The sequence below is a fragment of the Lepeophtheirus salmonis genome, chromosome 4, assembly GCF_016086655.4.
Source record: "Lepeophtheirus salmonis chromosome 4, UVic_Lsal_1.4, whole genome shotgun sequence".
NCBI classification, from domain to species: Eukaryota; Metazoa; Arthropoda; class Copepoda; order Siphonostomatoida; family Caligidae; genus Lepeophtheirus; species Lepeophtheirus salmonis.
Window position 1 is genome coordinate 48,188,355 of NC_052134.2, and position 21,747 is coordinate 48,210,101.

General features: G+C 34.1%; 1 protein-coding gene across 1 annotated transcript; it reads left to right on the forward strand.

Annotated features, from left to right (window-relative positions):
- The first annotated feature begins 284 nt into the window (after nt 1–284).
- On the forward strand, nt 285–18,416 carry LOC121116089 (orphan steroid hormone receptor 2-like). Its single transcript, XM_071888000.1, is given in 10 exon segments — nt 285–511; nt 13,082–13,229; nt 13,626–14,152; nt 14,212–14,391; nt 16,288–16,470; nt 16,583–17,030; nt 17,089–17,366; nt 17,424–17,470; nt 17,472–17,688; nt 17,753–18,416. Coding segments are annotated over 10 exon segments (2,256 nt in total). The 5' UTR covers nt 285–366; the 3' UTR covers nt 17,836–18,416.
- Nucleotides 18,417–21,747: the final 3,331 nt, after the last annotated feature.

The window sequence follows — 21,747 nt, forward strand, 5'->3', positions numbered from 1 at the left end:
TATGCGAAAAAGGGGTCACGGGTGAGGAAGAGAAGGGAAAAGAAGAAAAACAAGAGGTAGACAGTCCTGGTGGGCCGCTCCTTGCTTGCAATCATCATAGCACTACCGTATATATTTTCTTCTTCAACATAAACATCATCTTTTGAACTTTAGAATCCTATCTTCTTTTTTTTTTCTTTAAAGTTTAAAGTTGAAAGCTTTCTAATTTATTTAAAAAAAAAACACATAAAAAGAAGAAGGAGGAACAAAAAAGTCAGAACCTCTCTAATTATTATTCTATGTGTACTCATTTTATATATGAATGACCGACCGTGTGATACTTAGCTTCTTATCTTAAGTAACATTATACTTAATTAACCAATAACCATGACAACGCCTCACCGCCGTTCGACTCTGAAAATAGGAGGGCGGGATGATGAAGAGGAATACTCCTCTTCCGTCATGTTGGGATCCCTTCTACGAGGCATACTCCCGGACTTGATCTCCACTACAACCAACAACGTCAACAATTGTGAGTTCTCTTTTCTATTTTTAATACAGGGATTCCCAACCCTTTTATTCACTAAAAAAACCCCTATAGCAGGATTAAATAATATCCTGTAGACAACTGAGTGGTTCATTAAAATCTGAGCACTCTGAATTTCAAACTTCCACAAAATTAATACTATAAATGGATGTGTGTCTGAGGTCCCTTAATCCTTAATGTAGCCGTCCTTAGCGGCAATGATGGCTTACAAGCGGCAGAAGGCCTGACACCCGCTACGGATGTAGTTATCCGCCATGGCGACCCCAGTGCTGGCTAACGGTAGCTTTGAGTGTTTCGGTGTTTGCAGGCCTTTTGGGTTCATGTTGAGGGGGTTGGCATCTAGGCTGTAGGGGTCCAAAAGTATCCAAAAAGAGTTCTAAATAACTCAAAAAACTCATTCAAAAGAGTCTTGCAAAGTACGAGATGTGTTTATTTCATTGCTGGAGTCAAAAGTGGTCTCTCCACCATCACAAGGTTCTTTCCACACACTTTTGTGATAGTTCTCTAAGCAGTCTGGGTGTGAAACCCCAAGATCTCTTGCATGGGGCCTGATGGACCATAGCAGATTGGCCTGGGCTATTTTCTTTCCCTCCCATGGGTCCAATTTGGCCTTTTTGACAAGGCATTCCTCCTTTCCAACGGTTTGAAATTTTAAACCACGTAAACGGGGGTCCTGGAGACTCCCAGTGGATAGAAGTGCATGAATGGAAATTCGTCCATCACGTTCAAGTGTCATTTTATCGACTTGTACGTTAGCTGTTCAGCTCAAGTTTGTTTTGTTTTGTAACGAATTCTTTATGGTTTCATATATCGTTTAATATAACTGTTCAGATTTCAATGGATCACCTGGTATTGGTGTCACGTGAAAACTTTTTATAGTTGTATTAATTGAGGAAGTCATTGACCATTCTGAGATCCTTATGATTTTTGTTTTACCTAACTAAGTCCATCCTTAAAAAAAAATCCTGTCAAGTACTTTCCCTAAAAAATCAGTCCTATTTAAAATTCGGTCATGACGAATTTTATCTATAAATTGGGTATGGCCTCATATGTATTTTAATTATGAACACGCTACATTGACGTCATACAAATTTTAAACAAAGATAGCTTGGAAGATTATTTATCCTGTAGCCCCTCCGGGAATAGGGTAGTCTGAATTTGAGCATCTCTTGATGAATGATCCAGTTAAAAGTATATTCCTTCTATTCTCTTCATCTTCCTATGGTTTCAACTCTTGTACAACACAGAAGTCTACCTAATACGGTCTTAATTAATTAAAGAAGATCATGGCACTTAGCAATTGTCAAATTATAAACATATCTATATTTTAGTTTTTTCGTTATAATTTCATTTTATAATATTGATGGGTAGATTCTGAATTATTCTCGATGTTATATATACATATATATCCATTATTTTTCAAAAACATTTTTAGATTTTGAAGGTTATTCAGATATTTATGATCTGAGTAAGATCTTTGTTTAATATAACATAAACATCAATGACGGTTGATCTTTTTTAAAAAATGGGCGTCCTCGGGGGGTTGGCTGGAGGGGCTTGAAAAAAATTATCTTTTCTAAATAATAATTAAAAATGCATTTTTTTTTTTTTGAAATCTTACTTTTTAAGGTTTGTCTGATATCCAAAAGTTCTTGTGTCAATTTTCAACAAATTTTTTTTATCAATAGATCATTTTTTTATGTAGGCAGAACACACTAACTGTTCCTTTTATTCTGGAATAACTAGTCAAAACTCGCACGCTATAATTAAGTAGGTTTTGATCAATATTGGTTAACATTACTTATTTGAGTAATTAGTTACATATTACTTCGTGGAAAAGTAATTTATATATATTACTTATAATTAAGAGTAATACTATTACGTTACTTTGAACAACTTATTTTTCGAAATCCCCTTAAGAGATGAACAATGCTACAATCAATTCGACGAGTTTCTTACATTGATAGGGGTATATTTGTTAACTAATTCCAAATACCTACTTATTTTATTCACTGTGTGGCTTTAAAATATTGTGTCAAATGGGAACATTTCTTCTTGATTAGCGTTTTAAATTGTTTTTCTGGTAACTCTTCACAATTGTTTTAATTAGCCCCATCTACTCCTTGACGTCAAACACTTATATCTCACTGAATACTGTTCATTTTTTAATTATTGAACCTTTTCAAAAGATTGGAAATATATAAATAGACACATTTAGATATTAAATAGCTGAATGAAAATCAAGCCTACAAAGGATCAACTTTTTTAAAAAGGTTGTGGAGGAGGAACAGGGATAGGGGAAGGAATTTGGAACTCCAGATCCATACGTAGATGATACTGGAGAGCTGGGATTAGAACAGGGGAACCATATGTATATGATGCAGGTGCTGATCTTGGAGATAGACCGGAAGATTCATAAGTAGATGAAGCTGGTATAAGGGCGGATCTGGTAACTTGTCTTGGAGCAATAGATCCATAAGCAGATGGAGCAGGAGCTGGTCTAGGGATGGATCTGGGTACTGGTCTTGGAGCAGAAGCTGGTCTAGGGGTGGATCTGGGTACTGGTCTTGGAGTAGGGGATTCATAAGCAAATGGAGTAGGTGCGGATCTATTGGTGGATTCTGGCGCTGCTTTTAGAACAGGAGATCCATAAGCAGATGGTAGGGGGGGTGTTTGGTTAGGGTGAATGTTTGGTTGCTGGTCTTGGAGGCGGAGAATCGTAAGCAGATGGGTGGGACCTGGTCTTGCAGTAGGAGAAGGAGATCCATAAGCAGACGGAGCTGGTCTTGGAGCAGTATATCCACGAGTAGATGGAAAAGGTCTGGGTTCTAATCTTGGAGCAGAGGATCCATAAGTAGATGGGTGTGGAGCTGGTCCATGGGTGGGCCAGGGTGCTGGTCTTGGAGTAGGGAATCTATAAGTAGATGGATTTGGAGTAGAAGCTGACGGAATGGGCCCAGGTGCTGGTCTTGTTTTGCACGATCAGTGTATTTTTACTTGAAATGTGTACTTTATTGCCAGAAAATGAACTTGACTCGGTGCAATAACTCGAAATTTTGACTCGAATCCATCACTATATATATATTGTTAAACAATATTCCTTCTTTTTGATATATTATGTATGTAAAAAAAACATTAAATAGAACCAATCAGGTATTATGTTGTAGTCGAAGGAGCCCGCCTTTGGTAGATCCTTTTTTTTCTTCTTTTTTTCCTAACTGCTCATAAACGTGTCTTCGTCGTCAAATGAAAAAATATATATTCACGTTAATGGGTCACCCATAAAGAAAGAAAGAGAAGAAGAAAAAAAACCCTCTTTTAAAGATTCGGGTTTTTGTATTTTTTTTTTGGTTTTTTTTGTTTCTCTCTTCTTGGAATTTATAATAATATACAAAGAAAATTGCATAGATCCTCCTACTATTAAATACCTACCTGATCAAAAAGGAAAGGTTACATGTGGCGTGTCAGCATAAAAATAATCTTAACCTAAAATGAGAAATTCCAATCATAATTTACTTCATAAATAGATACACAACAATCTTTAATTGATTTAAATCGTTCGAATAAAGGCTGTATAATAGGCCGGTTTGTTTTTTCTACTCTTTTCGAATTTCGATTACAGTTAGTGCAGAAAAGTTGTCATATGCTATGAAAATTACCTATGCAAAATTGCATTGACCTACAAGGTCATCTTTAGGTCGCAGATCTCTATCAAATTATATAAAAAAAAAAGACAAGAATTCTTTACTTAGTGAATATAGATTCTAAGATGACATTTTAATTATTTTGCATAAAGTAGTTTTGATAGACATTGATTTAATCTAAAAAAAGTTTTAAGGAAGTTTATTTCTAAATTTGTCCCATAGAACAAAAAAATGGAAAATCATTAGGAAAATTTGATAATCCGCGTATAGCGCGCATCCTTTTTTCTTTTTTTTTTCTTTACATTTTCAGAAAGGAAAAGATCAAATTTTCGTTATGGGTTTCTCTCTTTTTGGTCCATAGGGTAGCTTTAGAAAAAAAACTTTATTCATATTTTTTATAGGTTAGAATAATGTCTACCTTAATTAATTAGTGCAAAATAATGATTAATGCAGTATTTTAATCGCTATCCATGAAATAAATAACTTTTGTCTCCTTTCAAACTTTGAACTAGATGGTCTACTTAAAGATGACATCGTAGGAAAATGAAATCCTGCATAGGTTACAACTTTTTCGAATTAGCCATAATCGAAATTCGAAAAAAAAGTTGAAAAATATACCACCCAAATGCATAATGCAGTGTATTGGGATACACAAGAATATTGAAAAGGGTATAGAGCAGTGGTTCTCAAACATACCAGTATGTCAGTAGTATATTTCTTATATGGTAAGTATGTTTAGACTGCCTTCATTTAGCGGGTGCAAATAAATTAATGTCTTTGGCTTATCTGCTGAAGTTATATGTTGATTAATCACCTTTTTCTTTTAATCACTATTTTACAAAACAACAAAACAAAAGAGTCAAAAGTATTATATTTGATCCGTGTGGGAATGTCCATAACTGAGATCAAAAAAGGAGACAGGGGTCACCAACACCACCGTGTACTTTATTAAAAAGTGTTTAAATGACAACCAAGGGATTATATAAAATCTTGGTCAGGGTTGGAAGAGATGTTTGGATATTGTCAAGAAAGCCTTTGAAGCAGGGCCAACAAAAACAATGCCCATGCAGCCAAAATGGGTCTGTTCGAGGCGACATTGGTAGAGAGGGACTAAACACTTGAAGTCCGTGCCCGACGTTTGCAACGCTGTTGAGCTCTTCTCATTGACATGAAGTCTGTTCTAGCTGATCTTTGTATCATTTTCAGTGATGAAAAAGCTATCCCTTACATTGGAATAACATGCCATTGTTAGATACTGGTTGGAATTTGTTTTTATTTATTTCATCTGATGGCTGCTTGCAGCTAGTCTAATAAAACGTGAGGACAGTTTAACTACTCTCCATCAAAACATTTTTCCAATTGCGAGGATTCACTCCGTTCATTTTCAGTTCCCTTTATTTTAACATACCGGCAAGACATGTTTAATGAATCAGGGATTCTATTTTTAAAAACGGCTACACTTTACACATAATTTAGCAGGTTTTTTTTTTCAAGCACACTCTGTCCTTCTTCCCAAATCTCTGCACGTCCCTGATTAGTAACAACGCATTGCTTTATAATATTGGATATAACATAGGCTCCGTCCATGTTGTTATGAGTCCTTCAAAAACGTTCCATATGATAATTTTATTTTATTTGTTGGAGGAGGGTGAGTTATAGGTGTTGGGCTCGGAGACCGGCAAGTCATATTATTTTCAACTATGACACTAAACAAGGAATGACACAAAACTAGCTACGTACATGAAAAAAAAAAAGATATTCGTTTACTTTGTATTTCTATTTAAATGACCAACCACTTTAATGTGATTTCCACTAAAATCAATTTAGAAAATTGTCAGGATTTCTCCACGTTTATTTTCGGCCTTTTTTTTTAAATTTTAACATAGAGTCGGTTTATACTATTTTCATCTATTCAAATGAATGTAACCAGACTCTTAATGTCAAAAATCCTTCCAGCTTGTTTCTATATTGAGAGACACCATATAGGTATATTACTAGAAGAACAAATAACAAAAAGAAGGCATGACTTGTCTTTTAAGCAGTAAGTATGTATGTATTTAACAATAATCTGTACAATATATTAAGTAGTTGTGATTTGAAGGCGGTTCCCTCTCGGTCTTTGCCCTTGACATTAAGTGCTAAATAACCACTTGTCACAACTTTGTAGAAGAGACCACTTTATACTACCATTACAAATTACACTCTGTCTTACTGATTAATAATAGAATTATGTTGTTATGTTATTATTCAGTAGTGTTAGGTATGGGTCTCAAAATTAATCCAGAAAACTGTTGGTATCCTTGTTAAAGAACCCAGTTAATTATCAACACCCTCATATAATTACTTATATAAATAGGTTTATTTTATATATGAGAGTGGGTTGAAAAGTTTCTGAGCTACACGGGAAGATGGAAGCACTTGTAAATAAAAGCCTGTCATATATATCTAGCATCTGTTAAAAGTTACTCACCCAAGTTTCAGCCATTTTGGACGACCAGTTGTAGTCATTTGAGTGACTTGATCTGAGGTTTTTTGTAAAAATGGATGACATCGAATATGACGCTATCAATCAATATTTGTTGTCCAATATAGCTGAAACAGATAGTTTAAGCATCTGTTGACAATTACTCAGCAAAGTTTCAATAATTTTGGGGTATGAGTTTGTGCTTCTGAATGACTGAGAGTAGAATTGATGATCGATGTCGAAGTAACTCTTGTTTTTGCTCGATATGGAACGGGATTTTTGTTTCTTTCATAGCTGTTTGTTGCTAATCTGATTAAACGTCATGACAGCTAAACTTGTCTCCTTCAAAATGTCAGGGTACTCCCTGCAATATCAGTGTAGATTAGTCAAGCAAATATTAGTTTTTTGTCAGTCCTAATTTAGGAATGAAAACTGTAGTCATGTTTAGTTCACTTTCAGTTCGGTCCTGCATATCCCTCCTAAAAAATTTCTAAAATTTGGTCCTTGATGATGTCACTCAACTTTATGTCTTCGTTTTTAAATCATTTATATTACTGAAAGACCGAAGGACCGACGATCTTAAGGAACGGTCCTAAGACAGGACTGGACCGAATTAATAAGGACCATGACAATACTAGTAAAAATAAATTCAATGCAATAACGTCACACATATTATATAGGATATAAATTCTTCCATTTCAGCAGTTTGATCATTTTTTAGCCCGAAACTTTATGGGTACAAATAAATGTATTATAATCAATGGATCATTCAACCGGGGAGAAAATCCGAATTTCTTACTGTGTTTATGGAAACATATTATTGCCTCATTGAAATAGTGCTAGGCCCTTGGTTTTTTTTATTTGAAAACTACAAATCTAATTTTAGAGATTTTATTCTGAGTAGAAAATCTTTTATTTATCTAAATAAATAATTATCGGCAAAAAAAAGTGAGTTAGTTATTTTGAATAAATAGAAAAATTCACAATTTCTAGCCAAATATTTTGAAACAAATACTTGAGCGTTATAATTTCCATCTATGAGCCTTTAAAAAGAGTTATTGAAAGATTCCCTGTGTGGAAAAGTGATTGCTATCAACGTTTATTTTTTTGTCCATAATCTCGGACCGAGTCATATAACCCTATATGGTTATGTAGATAAAATTTTTTACGTTAGTGTTGTAAGAATTGACGTTTTCTCTCTTTTCCCTAAAAAAAAATAATATTATTATTTATGAAATCTTTTTTTGTTATTTTTTCAAGTATTTTCTCGGTCCGATTAGGTTCCTATGAACGATTAAAGAGGTTCTCTTTAATCGTTCTTTTTATATTTAATCATGCCTCCATGATCAGGCATTGACTTCTGTCGTTTGTAGGCATACTATTATCGTACTTTAAGCAGGAGGAAAAATACGAATATAGAAATGCAATCTGATCCCTTACTCGCATTTAAAGGAAGTGATATGGTTTTTTTATTAGAGAGATATTAGTGGGAAGGTCCTTTGTGCATTATGACCATTTTGATCCATGGACCACTGATACTTAAGAATTATCTAAAGATAGGACATTACGACTATTTTTGCTCATATATTGTTTGATATTGTGCTTCGTTTTCGCCTATATTAATACATTTTTATTTTAGTGACAAACAAGATCTCATTTTGGTCAAAAATACACTTGGGACCTTCCGATTCTTGATACAATGAACGATATGTGACCCATGTATACACAGGAGTAAGCAAAGATGATGTTTCTCTTCTTTTTTTTTAAAAAAAACAACACAAATATATTTATATATCAAACCTGGTCAAACGCCCACCTGTTTTAAACGTGTCATGAACCTAAGCGGCCATATTCAGTTTTCAAATTTACAATTTTTACAAAAATAGGAAATTTGGCGTATGAGGTCACATGCACTAAGCGGTCACTTGATAAGTTTCCCTTGCCTGACTTCTAAATACAGGTTTTATTTGTATAAATTAAACTTGACCACCTGTTTTAAGCGCGTCATCGACCTAAGTGGCTATATCCAGCTTCCAAATTTATTAAAAATTAAAGTAATTGATGAAAATACTCAAAAAATATACGCAAATTTCAAGGTTTTAGATCGTTTTAAAATTCTTTTCAAAAGTATTTAAATGGGGTCTTTGAAGTTGACGGAAGGTACTTAATTTTTTCTCCAGGCAAAGACTGTACTGAAATGGAAAATGTTGCATATTTTGCGGATATCCTGAAGATCTAACACATCATTTTTTGTTATTCGGTTTTGTATAAAGGCTTTAGAGTTTAGTAAAGCAAAATCTAAAACCATGGTTTTCGATGAGACTCCTCCATGACTTTTGAAAATCCCGAACAAAACCATAAAACCTTTTAAAAAATATATGTTTAATATGTACATTTTAGTAAGTTTTAAATCCTTTTGTTTGATGGTCCCATTTTGACTATTTTCCATCATATTAATGGTTTTTGATTGTTATACAACATGGTTGTATATGCCTCTCCCAAAATGGACAATATCAACAAAACCGGGTCGTCCATTAAAATCTAAATACTAATAATTTAAACTTCAACAATATATAATTTATTAATTAAAAATAGAATTCCAACAAAAATAATACTATAAATAGAATTTTGTCTGAACTCTTTTAGTCATTAATGTAGCCGCCCTTAGTGGCAATGATGGTTTTCAAGCAGCGGCGGAAAGCTTAACACCCCCTGCGGAACTAGTCATTTGTCATAGTGTCCCAGTGCTGACTGATAGGGGATTTTAGAGCATCGGTTTTGTATGACGGACATAGCTGGCCTTCTTCTCGACATGCACCCAAAAGGTGTAGTCGAGGGGTTTGGCATCAGGGCTGTTGGAGGGCCAAAAACTCTTTTCATCCACTTTTTTGTTGTCTGTTGTTAAATCTCGAGATCTCTTGCATGAGCCCTCATTAACTTGAGGGGATTGACCTGGGCTGTTTTCTTTTACTCCTCTGTGCCTAATTTGGCCTTTTTGAAAGAGCCCTTCTCCAACGTTTTGGACTTGCTGACGGCGTAGACGGTGGTCCTGGAGATACCTAATTTCTTGGAGTGCGCGAATGGAAACTCGTTGATCACGTTCAAGTGTAATTTTATTGACTTGTACATAAACTAGACAGCTCAAGTTTGTTTTGTTTTATAGCTAACTCTTTAGGCTTTAATATATCGAATATATTAATTTAAATCACTCAACCTTCATTATTAGAACTTTGAATTAGTAAGCGTTCAGATTTCAATGGACCATCAAGGACTGGTGTCACTTGAAAAAGCTCTAAAGCTATATCAATTGAGGAAGGGGTCAATAAATTGATTGATGTAGTATGAATTCAAAATGACGGCTCATGTTTTGAATGAACCACAATTACTATGTATTATTAATATATAGATCACTTGAAAATAATGATATATATATATATATCAAAAAAAAAGAAGTTCAAGGCTGATAAATTGGTCCATCATCACCACGACCAAAAAAACACCCTTGGATAGAACTATTTATATATATATATATATAGTACCAAGCGGATAGCTCCAGAACGAAAGAAGGAAAAAAAGGTTACATTTCTTATATACAATATACTTTTCGTGTGTCGATTTTATTAACAATTGAGATTGATTGAAGTGTGTGTGTGTAGTATATAGGTACACATAGATACGTGATTTTGACTCTCTGTTTCTAATCTGCCTTCAAGGTATAATCATGATTTTGATTATGTATAACATTACTTCGAGTTTGAAAAGTGGTGGTCATTTCGATCGCCCTGTTTCTGTCTTTATATATCTACTTGTATCTATTGTATTGTGGGATTTGTGCAAGAGGGCGAGGAAAAGGCGGGAGCGAGGCATATAGTATTAATGAACTAATGTTCTTGTTAATATCAGCTGCCTTTTTTATGATTTTGGGGGAGAAAATGAATTACTGTTATAAAGAGGATAATCTTCTACAATTAAAATTTCATTAGTGCAAGAAAAGTATTTTAATTATGTTTCAAATCATATGTATTTATTATATTATGAATTTTTAAATCAATTTACACCAAGAATACGGAATAATTCTTCTTCTGGAGGGAGATCCGAACACCATTCCGACGATTGATTAAATAATCAACAAAAAAGATGAAAAAGCAGACGCAACAACTGTTTTTCCTTTTCTAATCCATGAACTTAGTTTTTTCTTTACACAAGTCCCTTCTTTGATTATACTTAGATCAAAGTGATGATATATATATATACAAGTGTCTTAATTCAGTAGTACCATATGTTTTGATCCCACCTTGCCCTCGCACTCTTACAAAAAAAACATCTCAAAGTATAATTTAGTGACTAGCAGAGATACTCGATCTTGTTCGGATTTTTAAAAGTTTATTTGAAGGTAGTGTTGTATCAGTCCTAATTTATAACTTTAGACTGCATTTCAGTCTCGGACCGCTCCAGTTTAGTCCTGAATATTAGTCCTAAAACTTTTTAAGTTCGGTCTGCGATGACGAAGCTCGATTTAATTAATTTTCTTTTTTTAATCAGTTCTAGTACTGACAGTCCGAAGGAGCGTTCTTAAGACTGGACTGCACCGAATGAATAAGAAATTACCCTAATCCTTTGTAAACACATAAAATGGCCCAAATCAAAGAATTGCAGAAGCAAACTGCAAAAAAAAGTTGGATGATTTTTTCAATTTACGATTTGACCACATAAAATTTGATTTATTTACTACATAACTACACAGAGCCCAATATTCAACCATATTTGACTCAATTATGGGCCTTGTATTCAAACTACTGATATAAGTTAGTATACCTGATCATTTTAACTACTGTTTAGAACTTTTATTTGATTTAAGTGACTTAGATTATTCTTTTATTGTGGAGATCAATTTTTGCTACTTTTTAAGAGTGCAATGTGCGACACATCCAAAGGGTTCTTAAGAATAATTGATTGATAAAAATTGGCGAATATTCTTGACAGAATACAATCCACACTCAATTTTGAGACAAATCATTCTAGCTGGCTTTTGTGTCGATGAACGAAATATGCTGACCTTTATAAGCGTCCTTGGATATATTCCGGATCAACAAGGGGTCTTGGTTTTGGGGAAAAAAATTGATATATTCACAAGAAATTAAATTTAAAATGACTAAACAAATTTAAATATTACATTTTTTGGAAAAAAAAACAACTCAAAAATCGATAGCTGTTGACTAAAAATTATTTTTTTTGGAAAAAATTCATTGCTATATACAAGTAATTAAATTTTTGCAATAAAGGTTCAAAAACCAACAGCTGTTAATAAAAAATTATATTTTTTGGAGAAAAATTTCAAAAATCCATTCATAGAAAATTAAAACTTTTGGAAAAAAAATTTCAAAAATTAACTTTTTTGGAGAAAAATTTCAAAAATTCATAGCTATATATGTACAGGTAATAAAATTTTTGGAACAAAATTTCAAAAACCCACAGCTATTCACAAAAAATTAAAATTTTTGGGGAAAAAATTGAAAAATTAAACTAAATATTAAATTTTCTAGTAATAAGCAAAAAAAAAATCTTAATTTTGGGGATGGGGAGGGGAGCTACAGCCCCTCCAGTCCATCCCCTACGGACACCCCTGCAAAAAGTTAAATCATTTTATTTGATCAGATTACAAAGGACACAGTCAATTGTATACACACCAAATGTCAAGCTGAACCTTTTGCCCGTTTAATAAGACTGAAGCTGAAAATTTTCATTCATACACGGTGTTTTTATTTATATAGAGAGGCCTTTAAATACTAAGAGTATGATGAATGGGGGGAAGGAAGGGGCCCAAGAGTGAATGTCGGCCTTTCCGATATCGAAGTATATTGTATATATTATGTTCTCCTATGAGACGGAAAAGAATGACAAATTACTTTTGTTTGTAGCATTCATCCATCTATTGGCACAAACTTGCTTTGACCTTAATATTTAAGTTATATGTTGGATGGATTTATTTAATAGTTACTTATAAGCCATAATAATAAATATAAAATACTTAAAGCGCCCCGTTGCCTTTTAGTCAATTTTCATTTGACGAGAGCGGCGGGCTCGCCTTCTTGTCACTACGTTGCGTACTGTGTAATTTCAAGTATTCATACATATGCACTGTATATTAGGTCAGTTTGATTTGGAAGTCGAAGGGGATCAGTAGTAGTGGTGATTTTATTTGACTTGTTTATTTATCATCAGACAACAAGAGGACTTATTATTAAGTCATTCAACACTATTGATTGATCCTTCAAATACTTAATAGATTTACTTTGTGCCTCTTTGTGATATGGCAGTTCCCATAGCCTCTAGATACAACTACTTAGATTGAACTCATACACTCCTTAGACCTTATATTTATTCATAAATTATATTTACACAACATCTTTAACAGAAAACAACCTATCATATAAATCATGATTGCAGCGGACTCCACTGTTTCCGGAGGACCCAATAATCCCGGAACATCCACTCCTCCAGCTCATTTTCTGCTACCACCTCCACGTGGGCTCATAGTTAATCCCGCTGCCTATTTGGCTGCGAGTCCATTTCTCTATGGAAACTCTGCCCTCAGGTTAGAAAGAATGAAGAGTTTATTATTGTACATGATAATATAATTTAACAACACTAAAAAGGATCTAATTTCAAATGTAGCAAGCAAGAAATTTCTTCTACCTTTGCGCGATTTGTAATTTATAACAAGAGGCGTGATTAATACATCTATTTTTTGTATTTTTTAATACTATTAACAACTAAAGGCTCCATGTTTGTTGTGTAGTAGTTGTTTTTTTCTTTACATCTGCTTGCATGCTACTTACTTACACAAAGTTAGTATACATGCAGTAGTAATCACGTGTGGCCTGTGCATGTTGCAAGTGACTTATATATTATATACGAATAATATGTTTGATGAATGAATTTATACAATATGTTCCTCTCCTTTTTAACTTATTTGTGTTTATATTTCTAGTTATGCACGGGAATGGCAAGCTAAACTCAAAGAGCTTCAAGACGCAAAGGTCGTAGCTGCCACAGTTGCTGCACTCAACTCATCCTCACAAGCAGCACAAGAACACCTCCTATCTAAATTACCCTCATCTCCTTCCTGTGGAAACAGTAGTAATACCAACAGCAACAACTCTGGAGGATCCCCTCCCTCCGCATCCCTCTTTGAATCCCTCAAAGAGACTTCAATACAAAAAGGCCGTTCTAGTCCGAAAAAGAGCTCTTCTCCCCTCTCCTTCACTACTGCAGCCTCAAACAGTAACAACAGCAACAATATTTTATCCTCACTGAATCGCAAATCCACGGAATTGATGAAGATGGACTCCAATGGAGCCCTTAATCTGGCCTCCTCTGCGTCTCCATCTCCAACTGACTCCGGAGGTGGCAACAATCTTATAATGGCTGGCGGAGGAGGTTCGGTCGGTAGAAATGGTGGCTCAACTCAAGCCTTTGGGATTGAAGCCTGTGTCGTTTGTGGTGACCGAGCTTCTGGTAATTTAAAAAATCCTTTTATTTACTACTATTTTTAATTCAACAATGTGCACATATAGGCCGACACTATGGGGCTATCAGCTGCGAGGGATGCAAAGGTTTTTTCAAACGGTCGATACGGAAACAGCTCGGATATCAATGTCGAGGCAACAAAGACTGTGAAGTAACGAAACATCATCGGAATCGATGTCAGTACTGTCGTTTACAAAAATGCCTCGCCATGGGGATGAGAAGTGATTGTAAGTAGGGGTTTTACTGATCGGAAAAGGGGGGAGGGTAGTGGGGATTGGAGCTGTTACACCAGCCATTCACAGGACTCTCAAGTTCTAAATGTAATTGATGAATAATACGCTCTATTTATTAACAACAGATAATATGTACATTAAACCCCACACAACTTGTGCCGTAGTTTAAGGGCTTTATTAGGGGATGGCTCCTGGATTAGAAATATTCTTATGATTAATTATAAATGCGTGAGACCCTGATATCCAATGATATCAATGCTTGTGAGGCTAGACAGCCCTGATTCATTCCACCATACTTATAGCCTATAATTAAAGATATTTATGCACATAGCCATGAATGCAAAAGTATTACTGAATAGGCGCGCATCCTCTTAAAATATTTAAAGCAATTCCTATGAATATTATTTATTCCTCCTGTTTTTTTTGACCACATCATCTTCTTCTAGATCATCATATGTTGAAGTCAACATCTGTTTCAAACATTTCCATGTTACCATTTATACGTTTTACTACTACAATAATGGTAGTACAACTACTGGTTGCTATTAAGGTCATTTTTTGGAGAGGGGGGGGGGGGATTGAAAATTGTGTGGTCTAAATATCCATATATATAGACATACAGATCTTACTTAATTATTACTATTAAAAACATAACTCTCAAATTATTATGATGTTAAATATATATCTCTCTTTTCTTTGCTCCTGGGTACTTTCTTCATATATATACATATACATATTTAAAACCATAATTGTAATGATAAAATTCTAAAAGAGTTGATCTTTTACAAGAAAAAGTTAGAACTACATGTATAGAGAGGAGTTTGCCCATGCCTCAGGTCAAAATTATGCTTCCAACGTGAACAACAGCAAATGTTATAATGAAGAGGAAACATCCCTTTGATACTTTTTGATATATGCTTTATTTAACTATAACAGTGATCATTTTAATTACCAACGTTGGAGTTTATTTCATTTTGAATGTCCATTAAAATGATTCATTTTGTCCCAGTTGCAACTCAAAAATTAGACAAAACTTTTTGAAGGAGGGATTGAGAGTTATATTGCAGATAAAGATCATGCAATTATTGAATATCCAGGGGTACACTTGCTCCCTCTAGGTGTACGTGGAGGAACGTCATAAATAGATGGTTAAACCTCCGTTATTATATATTTCATTTGATATCTTTATATTTCATGATGTGGTGCACACTCTAAATCACTGCCTTACATGATCGATATAATGATGTACTATTTGGATTATAATTACTAATGAACTATGAGTATTCTGTGGCACATTGTAAAGTTCAAATGCCCAGAGTTATATTATATAATATTCGTAAATACATGATAAATGAGTAATGTTTATAGATCCCATTGAAATAATCGCTTCAGTGAATAGTTTGTAACTAAAATGAACCGATTCTTGTAATTAAATAAGGAATTAGGGGACGTAGAAATGGCTATTTCTACGTGTTTCAACTTGTACATGATCTACTATATTATATTACTTTTCCTCCTCAAATGTTGTAAATTACCTTTAATGATAACAATCATGAAACGTACATAATTGTAATTAATATATAGTCAACTTTTAACAACTTGTCCTTCAACTTTTTTTATTTTTTCTTCAATATTTGTAATTTTAAAAGTTCGTCCCTTAGTGAGTGTTGTTGGAAGAGAGAATTATTCGTCATTGTTGTCCTTTTGTTAAAACAAAAATATCAAGGATTTGCCATTGAAGAAGAAGACGCGCGATTCTTTCTTTTTGGCAAATATTTACATTAACAAACCATGATATTCATTTTTTTATATAATTTTAAATGTAGCTATATATTATATTTAAATACTCTGTATATTCAGTCATGAAACAGATCTATGAATCATATTTAGCACCCCGTGTTTCAGCTGTTCAATCTGAGCGAAGACCTATCGTTCCGGCCAATGTATCTAATGCAGTAACAGCAGCACTTGCAGAGAATATTTCCATTAGCAACGCAAAGAACTCATCTCCAGTCTATCACATCTATGACTCCCCTACTCTTCTATCCAGGAATTCATTGGGACCTTCATCAGGTAAGTTACACAATCCTTGATTGTATATTAAGTACAGACATCCAATGTTGTGTCCTTCACGATGCATTAAATGTGACCTTTCTTTTTTTCTCTTTCTCATCATGACTTATAGATTCCATTTTGTCATCCCATGATACCAATGTTAAAGCGGCATCAACTATAGTATTAGGCACTAGTGGCAGTGGTGGAATTGGAAGCGGAGGTATAGGTGATGAAGACAATACCTCCACAGATGCGGGTTCCCTCAACGGAGACTATTCTCACCTAGACGCCTCACATGTCCTCGCTGCAAGAGAAAAGTCTCTCATTTCACGAGCCATGGATGTCATGACGAAAACAATCTGTGAGGATGAGGAAGAGGAGCCCAATGAGGACATTAATAACAGTAGTATCGACGAGTCAGAAACTATCATTCAAGACTCTCTTGTGAACTTTAAACTCAGCACTCCAAGTCCTACTCCTTTTTATCTTAATGTACATTTTATCTGTGAAACAGCATCCAGGCTCCTCTTTCTTTCCGTTCACTGGGTCAGAACCATTCCTTGTTTTGGTCAGTTGAGGTAAATATAAGTGGCAGCAATATGGATTTTTGTCAATCCTAATATCACTTCATTACAGTTATGAAAGCCAGGTCGGCCTTGTTCGTAACTCATGGTCGGACATATTTGTACTCGGTATGTCTCAATGCTCAAAGAGTATGAACCTCCAAAGTATTCTAACCGCTATCGTCAGTCATCTACAAACTTCAGTCTCTCAAGAAAGACTGAGTGCCACAAGAGTACGTCAAGTTACGAGTACCATTTGTAAGGTTCAAGAGTATGTACGAACCATGTCAAAAATGTGCATCACGGATCACGAATATGCCTATTTAAAGGCTATTTCTCTCTTTGGAGCAGGTAATTAATCATCTTCATAATATTTCATTATAGCGAACATTCCTTCATACCTTACAGATCAAGTCGGTATATCCTCAGGAAAGAAAATCGATAAACTCCGACAAAAAAACAGTCTCTGAACTGAAAGAGTACTGCACTCTACAAGATGATGAAAATCGCTTCTCAAACTTGCTCCTTCGTCTTTCGCCCCTTCGCTCTCTTCAACCCGACATTCTAGAAGAACTCTTCTTTGCTGGACTCATTGGCAATGTTCAAATAGATTCAGTTGTACCTTACATTTTAAAGATGGAAGCATCCGAGTATCAGTCTCAATTCGTCAAAAGTAAAGACATTCATTAATTAACTTTCATGGTTTTCTAAACACTATTTTCTTATCCATCATATAGAAATGGAAGTTGATGAACCTGGAGACGAATCATCATCCAAGTTGGAGAATAATCATTCTTCGTCTACCCCTGTTTCTTTATAAGAATGAAAAGAATAAAACACTGATTTTTATATGGTTTTTGGTTTTTTTTTTGAGGAACGAAAAAATTGAGGACTTCTTTTGCATTACTGTTCATAGAAGTAGCAAAGATTTTATGTTATTGAATGTTATTTTTTTGTTTTTTACAAACTTATAATTATATATTAAGAGAGAGAAAAGTGGGGATGATATAATTAATGTTTTATTATCATAAATATTAATAGTAATAATCTCTTGTAGAAAATTTTTATTTTAATTTAAACCGATTAGTTATAATGATTGTATCTACGTTTTGTTTTATATTCAAAGAATGCACTGTTGAACTCTTATTTTATATGTATTTTAAAACACTTGTGTCCAATACATTTCTTATTATTTATGTAAAATCATCAAGACTTTTCACGACCATTGCTTTAACGCTAATATCCCCTCCACACACTCTCCATCTATATATGTATTTTGAATTGATTTATTAAATGTGATATGCTACTTCTTTTTGTACTCTATATTAATTAATTAATGATTATCATTATATGAAATGTACGTCAGTTCTTTTTAATAATTACAGTATTCGTACTCTTTGATTCCTTTTTATTTTATTTTTTAAAGGAACGCATCAATTGCGGAATATTTAATTCTTTTTATGGTTCCGTTTGACTTAGTGGTGTGTCGACTTGAGTCAAGCCAAGTCGAGTGGTTAAGAGCAAGACTCGCCTTAACTATTACAGAGCTCCATGAAAATATGATTCTGGGTAGGGATGGCCAGGAATGCAATCTTTTTTTTTATAGAAAAAACGTTTCAAATACTCTCAAAAAATAATTTCTTACTTTAAAAAAACAAACCAAAAATAACTTAATAATATACATTTCCTAAACATATCTGACATGGCTAATAAAAAAAGGAAAAACTACACTAAAAATCAGAGCTTTTCTTCAGTTTTTTAATACAAATATTTAAGAGTCCGAGTTAACGACCATTGTCTGAGAAATTTGACAGAACGTCAAGTTCTTAAGTGATTAAACATTCTAAATTTGTTGGAAGTTCAAAGGAAAGCCAGAGGAAGATTCGGATTCATTGCCACTAACCAATCAGTTTTTGAGGTCATGACTTGTAAATTGTCTTTCAATTTAGTTCTAACATTCATACTAAAGAATAAATCTTATCACATTCGTATAGAATGCATACTGAAGTTTCTGGCTACAGAATGTGCAATTTATACTTGCATCCTGATTATTCGTATAAATTGATGAGGTAGCGATTCTGTAACGGAGCCATTTTTGCATAGAGGAAGTAGAAGGGTTTTTAAAAAGAAGTGTATTTGCATCAATGGCATACCTCGGGGGACATAATATGTTCAACCGTTTCGTGACTAGTTTTTCTGGGGAGTTTTCTCGCCAGTAGTGACGCCCTTATCCGTTTATTTTTAACTGACTCCAGAGTTTAAAAAAAGGAGGTAGTGAGCTTCAAAACTTGTGCTCGACGACAAGTGAACTAAAATAATTTCTAACTTAAAATGCGAGGCTTTTTTTGTCATCAAGCAGGGTCATCCTTATAGATGAAAATAATTTTCTTCACCAGTATATTGAAAAAAAAGAAACTGAAAAATAATGTGGTCATCCTGATAATTTGAAGAAAATTTGAAAGGAGATCAGTTTCATTAAATTAGCTGCAAGTAGGTATGAGATGAAAGTTATAAATGCAATGATATTAGCTGCAATTACTCCGATGTCGATCCTCAATTCTACTCCGAGTCCAGCAACGACTGATTCTCGAGCAAACACTCATTGTTATTCTCCCATTTCAAGCACTAATTATTACATGTTCTCTCTTCAAGAATTAAAGATTTCATAGGCGTAGTAAATGAGATTTTGCTAGATTGTTTGGGACTAGAATTTTGTATGACTGTTTTTAGACCTGAACTTCTTTTCCCACTACATTCAATTATATTCGAAACCTGATTGAGCATTCATGTCTGCTCATAAAAGACCTAATCTTAAGGATATGTTGCAGAGTTATAATTGTAAATCTTGTTGAACTCAGAGTAGAATTAATGATCGACATAGGAGTAATTCTAGCAAATATCCTGGTTGATTTCCTCATTCCCCTCCTCCCTTGTCACATCTGATTATAGCTGATCTAATGAAACGTCAGGGAAGGTAAGCTGTTCTCTTCCAAAACAGCCTTCAAATTGTCAGGGTAATCACGTTCATCTACGTTTTTTTAACATCCCAAAAATCCACAATATTTTCATCACTTCTTATTAATATATTCATTGAAAATCAAGAAAAGAAGAAAGAGGAAAAAAGTTTATGGATGATTATAGCGTAGATACTTGACAACAGATTACGTCATCTCTAGTCCATAACAACATCATCAATAAAAACTTCGTAAATATTCTCTATGAGCCTGACCCTACCGCAAACTATTCCTATGTTCACCCGATCCTAAGGGTGGTAACGTTTGATTAATTGTAGTCTTTTTAACTTGCATGAAAATGGGTTGTAACCAAAGGTGAAAATCCACAGTAGGATTGGACATCTTAAAAAAAAAGAAACCAAAGATCAACATGGTAACCCTGTAAGAAATGTTATGGAGGAGAGAAAGAATAATTCTCATGACGTTTCATTAGATCAGCTACAATCAGCTGTGACAAGGGAGGAAGGAGAAAAGGATATGAACAAGGACATTTATTTGAATTACTGCAATGTCGATTCCCAATTCTACTCTGAGGTCGTCCAGCAAGGACTTACAATTATAAATCCCAACAAATCCCCAGGTTTACTCTCCGTCTTTTATGAGCTCATACGAACATTCTAACAGGTTTTGAATATAATTGAATCTATTTAAGAAAGGAACTTCACTACTCAGGAATTAAATAATACTGACAACTGCTAAGGAAAATAAAATTCGTTCCTGATACTACCAATACAAATTAAAGGGCCAGCTAAAAACATACCGGATTTACATGTATGGTTATAAATAAAGAAGAGATGTATGTAAAGAAAAAAACTAAGTATGGCGATTAGAAGAAGAACAACGGTTGATGCGGTTGATCTTTATTCTTTTTTTTTCCTATTTCATAGGCCATCGTGGTGTTAACTTCTCCTTCTGAAATAAGAATTATCTTTGGTGTAAATTGTTTTAAAATGCATAATAAACAAGAGTTTAAATACAATCAAGATATTTCCCCTCATGAATTTAGGCAGGTAGTATTTATAAGGGTCTTAATTCAGTAATATTACATGTCTCGGTCCCGCCTTCTCTTCGCGCTCTTACAAAAATCACATCTCTACTTATAACAACTATTGTGTCGACAGATATTTATTCGTTCCAGTTCAGCTCAGTCTTAGGACCGGCCCTATTGATCTTTAAAACCAGTCCTTAGAACTTTTAGTACTAAAACTTATTAAATAAAAAAGAGATTAAGTTGAGTGACGTCATCAAGGAGCGAATTGTATAAGTTGATAGGACTGGACCGGATCGAGACTGAACTGAAAGGGACAGGAGTCTTCAGTCCTATATAAGGACGGACACTTGTAAGGAAAAAAAATATCTAATTTGGGTAACATGGGATTTATTGTTGCAAGACCTCTTTTTCTTTTAAAAAGTGAAGAAATTCATGAAAATATGTGTACATTGTGTACTTATTTGTTGCCTCGAGGAGTTTTGCATGATGATTTACAATAAATGTTATGTAATCCTTCCCTCTTTTACCATCAATGACGAGGTATGCCTATGAATGTATTTGGAAACATATTTATGACTAATACTGACTAACTGTGCCTCTCTATCATTTCAACTGGTCATTCAGGCCTATGTATTGTAGATACACTATACGCTGTTCTGCGCCAATCCTTTTTATAGAATGTTTTTTTTTTCTTCTTCTTCTAATAATAAGTCATTTGTGTGTCTTT